This window comes from Sardina pilchardus, chromosome 20, assembly GCF_963854185.1.
Source record: "Sardina pilchardus chromosome 20, fSarPil1.1, whole genome shotgun sequence".
Classification (NCBI taxonomy): Eukaryota; Metazoa; Chordata; class Actinopteri; order Clupeiformes; family Clupeidae; genus Sardina; species Sardina pilchardus.
In genome coordinates, this window is record NC_085013.1 from 20,998,158 (window position 1) to 21,007,854 (window position 9,697).

The 9,697-nt window shown below is 41.4% G+C and overlaps 1 protein-coding gene across 3 annotated transcripts; it reads left to right on the plus strand.

Annotated features, from left to right (window-relative positions):
- The first annotated feature begins 321 nt into the window (after positions 1 to 321).
- Positions 322 to 9,495, plus strand: LOC134067224 (uncharacterized). 3 transcript variants are annotated; one of them, XR_009936487.1, is made up of 6 exons: positions 322 to 408; positions 7,637 to 8,132; positions 8,316 to 8,409; positions 8,643 to 8,725; positions 8,951 to 9,118; positions 9,225 to 9,495. XR_009936487.1 is itself a non-coding variant. In XM_062522364.1 (6 exons), the coding sequence occupies exon 1, from the start codon at positions 6,214 to 6,216 to the stop codon at positions 7,477 to 7,479; it is 1,266 nt and encodes a 421-aa protein (XP_062378348.1). In that variant the 5' UTR covers positions 6,010 to 6,213; the 3' UTR covers positions 7,480 to 7,860; positions 8,037 to 8,132; positions 8,316 to 8,409; positions 8,643 to 8,725; positions 8,951 to 9,118; positions 9,225 to 9,495. The 3 variants fall into 3 exon arrangements, 2 of the variants coding, with proteins under 2 accessions (XP_062378348.1, XP_062378347.1); XM_062522364.1 differs by lacking the exon at positions 322 to 408 and having other exon boundaries at positions 6,010 to 7,860; positions 8,037 to 8,132; XM_062522363.1 differs by lacking the exon at positions 322 to 408 and having other exon boundaries at positions 6,010 to 8,132.
- Positions 9,496 to 9,697: the final 202 nt, after the last annotated feature.

Here is a 9,697-nt window from a genome sequence, read left to right on the forward strand (position 1 = left end):
GGTTTTATGAGTTGTCTGTCTGACTCTGAAAGACAGGTCTAAAGGTTTTATGAGTTGTCTGTCTGACTCTGAAAGACAGGTCTAAAAGGTTCTGTTATTGAGCTACACCCCGCTGAGAAAGGGAACTTTTCTGAACAACAAAGTTTTATGAGTTGTCTGTCTGACTCTGAAAGACAGGTCTAAACGTTTCTTTCTGAAGTGTCTATGAGTTGTCTTTCTGAAGTGCCTGAATAATCTTTTTGAATTATTTGAGTTACCCCTCTGAGTAACAGCTTGTACATCATGGGACGCAAGGGGAAACGCTCTGAGGCTCAGAAAAGACGCTGGCAGAAGTTGGACCTGTCCGAAGTAGGAACACAAGGTCAGCCATCATTTGCCCAGAATGAGTGGAGTGAGACACAAATGCAGGTAAATGATCTATCTTCTGCAACCGTCATAGAAATGGAATGTAGCCAAAATGGCATTAGCTGTCTGAGAGCATCGCATAGTCAAAATGATGCAAGGTATGGTATAAACAGCAACAAACAGTGTACTTGTAACTCTCTGGCATTTCTTGCTGCCCTTCATGATCAAATTGTGCTGAACAGTAATGATCTTGACTACATCTTGCAAAAAGGTAACTTGATGTATAGTAATACACAGGAAAGATTGAGCAGTGGAGGCAGGATTGCACCGGCTCATCTGGCATTAGATGAGTTACCAGATAGTGTTGATATCCATGGGCAGATGTATCATGTTGAGAAGTTCCCTTCACGGTATGGTTATCTGAGACAAGAGGGTCCTGACGGTGGAGATATGGTAAAACTCTCTGAAAGGTTACACTGTTTGTCAAGTGATGTAAATCTTGCATTGTTAACTGTAGGCAGCCTAACAATTGCTTTGTTTAAAGACAATGCAGAAAGATATGGATTTTTCGATCCACATTCTCGTACGGCTAATGGCGTCCCAACCGAGCATGGTACTGCTGTGATGATAACCTTTACCAATTTGAGCAATATGATTGATCGACTGCTTGTTTTCTGGTCTCTGCTTGAATCAGCTGATGGGTGGGTTTATGAGCTTATGCCAGTGTCATTCACATCTAAAGGCCATAACGAACAGCCAAACTCCCTTGTTGACAGTGTGCAGCCAGTTCAGACAGGAGTGTCTCTAGCACCAGCTGCTTTGTGTAGCCCACTGATCACACAAGCTAAATGTACCAAAAGTCATGTAAATGCTCAAAAGAAAGAAAAGCAAAGAGTATATCAGCAAATGTATTACAAAAGCAAAAGGGACAAAAAGTTGGACTATGAAAGAAAGAAGTATGCAAACTGTAGTCAGTACAAAGCCTATAAGCAAACACAAGTAAGAGATCATTACAGAAAAGATCCTAAATTTAAATCTAGTCAAAAATCCTATGTCACCAGCCATTATTCCAATGATGCAGCATTTCAATTGAAGCAAAAACAATACATAAAGAAACGCTACTCCAATGATGCCGCATTTCAATTGAAGCAAAAACAATACATAAAGAAACGTTACTCCAGTGATGCCGCATTTCAATTGAAGCAAAAACAATACATAAAGAAACGTTACTCCAGTGATGCCGCATTTCAATTGAAGCAAAAACAATACATAAAGAAACGTTATTCCAGTGATGCTGCATTTCAATTGAAGCAAAAACAATACATGAACAAACGTTATTCCAGTGATGCCGCATTTCAATTGAAGCAAAAACAATACATAAAGTACCGTTATTACCATGATGCAGCATTCAGATTAAAGCACAAGCAGTATTTAAACTATTGTTACTCGAATAATGCAGAATTTCAATCTAAGCGAAAGCAATACATGAACCAGCGTTATTGCCATGATGCGGAATTTCGGTTCATGAAGAAGTCAGCTATGAGATCTCGTTATGCATCCAACCCCTTGTACAGAAAAAAAACAAGACAAGCTTATGAGAAATACCGAAATGACCCATGTTTCAGATACTATCGGTCTCTACAAAAAACTAAGCTTCATAAAATGCGGTGTGCTTTGCGAATACAGCACAAGTATCGTCATGCCAGGTTCCTACAATCGTTGTCAGAGATTGAACAACTGCCAACACCTCCTGAAGATACCCTTTTGCAGGAAGCCATTGAATCCTTTCAATTGGTGATACAGAATGGGCCTACTTATGTCTGCACAGTCTGTCACAGAGCATTGTTTTTCAAGCAAGTAAAAAAGTGCAATCACGAAAAGTATAAAAAGAATCTTGCCATGGTAGGCCGATGTTTAACCGGTACATATGTACACACATGCGGCGATGCATGTGATGTGCTTGGACAATGTTGTGCCCCTGATGAGAAAACAGAATGGATTTGTCATAGCTGTCATGAAAATGTAATGATTGGAAAAATGCCGCCCATTGCTGTGACTAACATGCTAGAACTTTCGCCAATTCCCCCAGAGCTCAGTGATCTGAATATACTTGAAAGGCACATTATAGCACGATGCATACCATTTGCAAAGATAATCAGTCTTCCCAAAGGCCAGCAGAAATTAATACATGGTGGAGTTGTATGTGTACCTTCAGAGGTTGAAGCAACGGTCAATGCTTTGCCTAGGCCCAGCAGTCAGTCTCAGCTTTTGAAAGTAAAGTTGAAAAGAAGAATGAACTATACAGGCCACTACCAGTTCCAAACTGTTGATATGAACAACGTACGAAGAGCTTTATCCAAACTTAAAGAGATTCATCCAGAGTATAGGGACATAACTATAATGGATGATGTTGCAGCTATTGAGGATGAGATTGACAGCTTGGGAAATGAGAGTGACGTCAATGATGACCTCAGTGCTGATATTGAACAAGCGGTTGACCTAATGGAGACTGATATGTGGGATGAGTGTGAATTGTCTGAAACTGTAGAGGGACATTCACAGACAAATGTTTCTCACAGTGAGACAAACCATGAGGCAAACCAGGCACAGGATTCCGTTGACTCTGAACAGGAAACTAGACCGCAAAGTGGTGGATGTTCAATAGATTCTTGCTTACAGCCATGTGATATTGCGCAGGAAATGTTAACTTTTGGTGAGGGTGTATTCACTGTGGCTCCAGCTGAAGGAAACAAACCAGTAAGTTTCTTCAAAGTTCCCAAATTAGAGGCCATGGCTTTTCCTGTGCAGCTCCCTACGGGAACAAACACTTTTGATGAACAGAGGCTTAGGAAATTATCGCCAAGCAGATATTTCAATGCACGTCTCTTCTCTGTTGACAATCGTTTTGCTCTTGATTCTACTTACATTTTCTTTGCACAGTTTGTCACAGAAATGTATTTAGCAAGATCTAGTATGTCCATTCAATTGCGTAAAGGGAAGCCTCTGACTAGAGATGGTCGTAAAATCACGGCGAGAATGCTACAGGACAAACGAGAAGTAGAGAAACTGATAAACAACAAAGATGCCACACGATTCATGCAACCTTTGCGAGGAACCCCTGCCTATTGGGAAAAAACCCTTAGAGACCTATTTGCAATGCTTCGGCAGCTGGGCACTCCAACTTTTTTCTGCACATTTAGTGCTGCAGAAATGAGATGGCCAGAGGTCATACAAGCAATAAAGACACAACAAGGCGAGCACGTTGACTTCTCTGAGTTGGACTGGGCTTCAAAATGTGAGATTTTGCGTAGTAACCCCGTCACCACCATGCGCATGTTTGACAAGCGCGTCGATGCACTGCTAAGACACTTAATCCTGTCACCAGCACAGCCCATTGGTGAGGTAATAGACTACTTCTATCGAGTGGAGTATCAAGCTAGAGGTTCACCACATATACATATGTTGGTTTGGTGTAAGAATGCACCTGTATTTGAGGAGGACCCAGATGAGAAAGTGTGCGAGTTTGTGGATAAGTACATAACATGCCAGCTGCCAGACCCAAACACAGATCCTGAGCTATTCAAGATTGTTAATGAGGTGCAAACCCACAGTAAAGGCCACTCTAAGTCCTGTAAGAAGGGGGGTAAGCACTGTCGATTCGGATTTCCTAAACAGCCTGTAGAGGAAACCTTTATAACGCGACCAATGCCAGCAGAGGTTGTGGATGAGTCTGAAGATGAATCAGATGATGATCGTTCCTGCATGAGTCCTGAAGAGGCCAAAAACAAATTGAAGCCTTTATGGGAATTGCTCAATAATCCAACTGCATCATTTGAAAGCATCCCCCAGCTACTTGAGCAATGCAAATTAAGCTATGAGGAATATCTCGACTGTGTCAGTTTCTTAACCACATCCAGTGTCTTGGTTATGAAACGGCAACCAAAGGACTGCTGGATAAATGGCTATAATGAACATTTGTTAAGGGCCTGGAATGCAAACATGGACATTCAGTTCATCTTGAATCCTTATTCCTGTATAATGTACATCTTGTCATATATTTCCAAAGCCGAACACGAGATGAGTGACTATCTGAAAAGCGTTGTGAAGGACACTTCTCAATCCAGTACGTCAGATTGTGAGGAAATGAAACAAATCATGCAGGCCTATTCCAAAAATAGAGAGGTCAGTGTTCAAGAGGCAGTTGCTAGAGTTTGTAGCTTGAAACTGAGGTCTTGTTCACGGAATGTGATCTTCATACCCACTGACGATAACGCTTTGAAGATGAGCCTCCCTTTACGGTACTTGAATGACCGTATTCCTGACTCAGAGAATGTTTGGATGTCTGGAATGGCAGACAAATACAAAAACAGACCTGCTACACCTGACTTTGAGACCATGTCCATGGCAGAGTTTGCTTCCACCTACAGAATGGTGTATGGGAGACAGAAAGAAAGCAGCAAAGTTTTACCACTTCAAAATGAAATGGGCTTCATTCAGAAGCGAACTAAGGGAAAGCCTGCCGTTATCAGGTATGCCAGGTTCTCAGAGAAAACGGCTCCAGAGAAATTCTATGGCACATTACTCAAACTTTACCTCCCTTATCATTCAGATTCACAATTGAAACCCACAGGCTACCCAACCTATGAGTCATTTTATTCATCTGGTTCTGTACAGCTTCCTGGAAGAGACCATCTTCAGAGAGTATTTTCTGTTGTCAAAGAGAACAGGTCGCAGTTTGAAAAGAATAATGATGCTATAGAGAAAGCTATTGAGAGCTTGGAAGAAAATGGTCCAATGGAAGATGCTTGGACAACACTAGCGCCTGAGACAGAGCTTCTTAGGCTGGAGTGCAATTTGGAGCGTGAGGAAATAAGTCCAGATCAAATCAATGAACAAGATGATGTCCCAGATTTTTGTCGGAGTCCCACAAGGGGAGGAAGTACTATGCCAATGTTTGAGGCTCCTAAAATAGACCCCAATGTTGTGCGACAAATGTATCAGAATTTAAATCAAAAGCAGGCTTCAGTGTTCTACGCGGTGCGCAAGTGGTGCTTAAGACGTGTGTGGGGACAGAGTGCTGATCAGTTTTTTTACTTTGTCACTGGTGGAGCTGGCACAGGCAAGTCACACCTCATCAAATGCATCTACGCAGAGGCATCAAAGATACTTCGGAAGTTACCCCGTATTACAGAGGAAAGAGACATGTCTATGCCCACTGTGCTTCTCACAGCATTTACTGGCACAGCAGCCTTTAATATAGCAGGCAAGACACTGCACTCTGTACTGAAACTGCCAAGAAGCCTTAAACCACCTTACCAGTGTTTTGGGAACCGTCTGGATGAAGTGAGGGCAACCTTGTCCAATGCTGAGATTTTGATTATTGACGAAGTGTCCATGATATCCAAACAACTTTTTGCCTATGTCAATTGGAGGTTGCAAGAAATCAAAGGCAGTAAGAAACCTTTTGGGGGCCTCTCTCTGCTAGTCCTAGGCGATTACTACCAATTACCACCACCGGGTAAAGCCAAACCTCTCTGTGTGTTTGAGAGTCACGTTTTGGATTTCTGGAAGGACCAGTTCCAAGTAGTTACACTGACGGAAATTATGCGCCAAAAAGATGATCTACCATTTGCTGAGCTGCTGAACAGGGTCAGAGTGAAACGCAAAGGAGAGGCATTATCTGATGCGGACAAAGCTCTACTTGCCCAAGCCTTAACTCAAGCTCAGGACTGTCCTAAAGACATCCTACATGTTTTTGCCACAAATAAAGAGGTAAACCAGCACAATGCTGACACCATATCTGCTCTGTACTCTGAACTGGTGAATGTAGATGCTCATGACTATAAAAAAGATCTTCAAACTGGTCGGATGGAAAGGCAGAGTGCACCTTTTGAAGGTTGTAAAGGTGATCTACCAGATAGATTACAACTTGCTGAAGGTGCTCGTGTGATGCTAATCCGAAACATTGATGTAGAAGATGGACTGGTGAATGGCTCTTTTGGAAAGATCGCTAAAATTGTCTATGATGGCCAAGCTGGCAAAACATTTGTAAAGCTACTTGGTATTGAGCTAGACAATCCCAGTGCAGGGCAGAGACATCGCAACCAGCCTCCAGGAGTGTCGGATAACTTGACATATATTGACAGAATCGAGGAACCTCTGAGTAAAAAAGGAGTGGTTCGCCACATGTTCCCGATGACACTTTGTTATGGGGTTACCATACATAAATGCCAAGGGATGTCAACAGTGTCTATAGTGGTTTCATTGAAGCGGATTTTTGAACCAGGCATGGCATATGTTGGTCTCAGTAGAACTACCTCACTGCGTGGACTGCACATACTTGATTTTGATGAAGGCAAAATATATGCTGATCCTGAAGTAGCAACTGCGTTGGAAAGTATGCCAAAAGCACAAGTGGAAAATTCTATGCCCCTCCGTCACCATCTCAACTCACTTGGTTCATCATCACGGCTAACACTGATTCACCACAACACAGAGGGACTGTCAGCCCATATGGAAGATATCAAGAAACATCATGAAATGTGTCTTGCAGATATTTTGTGTTTCACTGAAACACACCTATTTGGCAACTTTGTCCCAGACACTCTGCAGCTGGAGAATTATCACATGTATAACCGCAACAGGCATGTTTCATACTCTACGCTTTCTCATCTAGCCCAGAAGAATGGTGGGGGAGTTGCTGTGTTTCTTAAAAACCATGTTCAGGCTCATCAAGTGCCATACATTCAGGGTGTTACTGACCTCGAATTCCTGGTAGTGAAGGTTGTGGCTCCAGTTAATGTTCTGATTGCAGTGATTTACAGATCACCTGATTACAACATAAATCTATTTTTGACCAATCTCCGTCACCTGTTGGAGTCTTTACAGGTCATTGCAGATGGCCCAGTTATTGTTTGTGGGGATTTTAATGAGGACCTATTGGCCACAGGAAGGAAACCAATCTTTGAGCTGTTTCAGTCAAGAGCTTTCACAAATCTCATTACTACTTCTACCACAGAGAAGAATACGCTGTTGGATAATATTTTCATCTCTGATCATCGGCACTGTGCCCATTCAGGCGTTCTACAGACGTATTATAGTTATCACGATCCAGTGTTTTGTATTTTAACTTAATTTACATATGATTTTACAATAGTATATGATGTGACTGTTTAATCTATCAATTGATGGCAAAGATGTAGAATCGTATGGCCTTGAAATACTAACATAATGTGAACAAAATAACTGTTTGGACAGAATGTCAAAAACACTTATGCTTTGTATTCCCCAGATATCAATTAACGTTATCCAAACCAACACAGGGATTAGTCACCCTGGAGCAACTATGGGAGTGCCTTTAATGCTTAACTGAGTTTAATTAGGTGTTATGGTTTGTACAAGTTTTGCATGCTGACAAAGTTCCTTAGACTACACTACCACTGAAACTTGGGAGGTATCGTTTCTTTGGAAATTAATAAACGACCTTTAGATGAAAAATGGGTTCATAAGAATTTGGTAAGTATTTTCAAGTTCAAGTAGTCTATTGTTTATTGTCACTAGTATTATAGCGAAGGAAAATACATTAATAGTAGTAATTACCATGGTGTGTGAATTATATCTGATATAAGAATCTGTCTGTCAAGCTATCTATTCATCTATTTGTTCTATATGTTCATCTGTTTATCTCCAAGAGCAATTTGATGGATACTCCTGGCACCAAATTTCAACAAGGACTCCCTGAAACACATGACTATTTTAACATGGGATGATGCTGAAACCCCCGAAGAGTAAGCCTGGTCTTAAAGTATTAATAGTAGGAAAATTGCTTAAGATGCCTTATGTTGACTTCAACAATTTCCCCATGACCTTTTAAGTGAATATAGTAATTGATATTAGTATCTGTGTCTCTCCCTAACTGTCTGTCTGTCTGTCTTGTCTATCTGTCTATTTCTCCATGTTATCTGAAACAGCAATGAGATTACCACTCCTGGCACCAAATTTCAACAAGGACTCCCTGAAACACATGACTATTTTAACATGGGATGATGCTGAAACCCCCAAAGAGTAAGCCTGGTCTTAAAGTACTAATATTAGGAAAATTGCTTAAGATGCCTTATGTTGACTTCAACAATTTCCCCATGACCTTTTAAGTGAATATAGTAATTGTTATTAGTATCTGTGTCTCTCCCTAACTCTGTCTGTCTGTCTTGTCTATCTGTCTATTTCTCCATCTTTCTCCGTCTTTACCTGTTCAGTTAGACGTCACTAAAGTGTCTTAATGTTTTCTGCTGCTTTAGTGTGGTGAAATGAACACTTCAAAATAGCCTCCTAGAAGGCCTTGTCTACTGAGGACCTAAAGTCTTCTTTCTTGGGAGTCTTGGTAAGTTAACATCTACATGCGCTCCCTAGTGCAATAGATACCACTTTAACAAAACATGGACCCTTCGTGCATAGAAAGGAAAACTTTAATTCAGATCAACAATGCTGACAAGCATGGTTGTCTTTTATAAAATGGTTTATCTGATCCTAAACAAGGAGCTAGTATACTCCTTGAGCACATTGTTGGTAATGAAAAGTGGTGTTTATGTTCATTCTGTTGCCATAGAGGAAGCGGCAATGGACATCACAAGCACCGTTATGTGGATTTACAATAACTGCAGACATGAGAATCCCATAGACTGTTGATGTGGGGACTGTGATCGAGGCCATGAAACTTTGCCAATGTCATCTCGTCCATCATGCTCTACTTACGGATGCTCTTCATCAACTACAGGTCCGTTTTTTAACACCATAGTTTTTAATCATGAAACCGAGAGACCTGAACATCAGTTCCTCCCTGTGCAGTTGGGACTCTAACACTAAGCACTGATGCCTTTCAGGAATGTGTGTTAACCCCTCCTGGTACCAGGACAACAGCCTAGGTCAAACCAAGGACCTAATGGTGGACTACAGGAGACTGGAGCAAGAGGAGCACACACCCGTCTACCCCTCTCACTACAAAGGACTTTACTCTACTGTAACTGACCCTTGGCAGATGGGTTGGGCCCTTGAGTCGTGGATCTGTCTGAGGTTTCTTCCTATATGAATCTCCAATTCTAGGGAGTTTTTCCTTGCCCCTGTTGCTCATGGGCTCTCTTTGAAGGTTTAACACGCTGCCATGAGACAAGTGTAATATTTTGGCGCTCTATAAATAAAATTGAATTGAATTGAATTGAATTGAATTGAATTGAATTGAACTTCTTCTCTGTGTGTCTCTCCATTGAACTGGATAGCTCACTTGTCATTCCCACTTTCTTTCACTTATTTTTCTTCACTTCCTCTCACTTTCTCTATCACTCTCTCTATTTCTCCC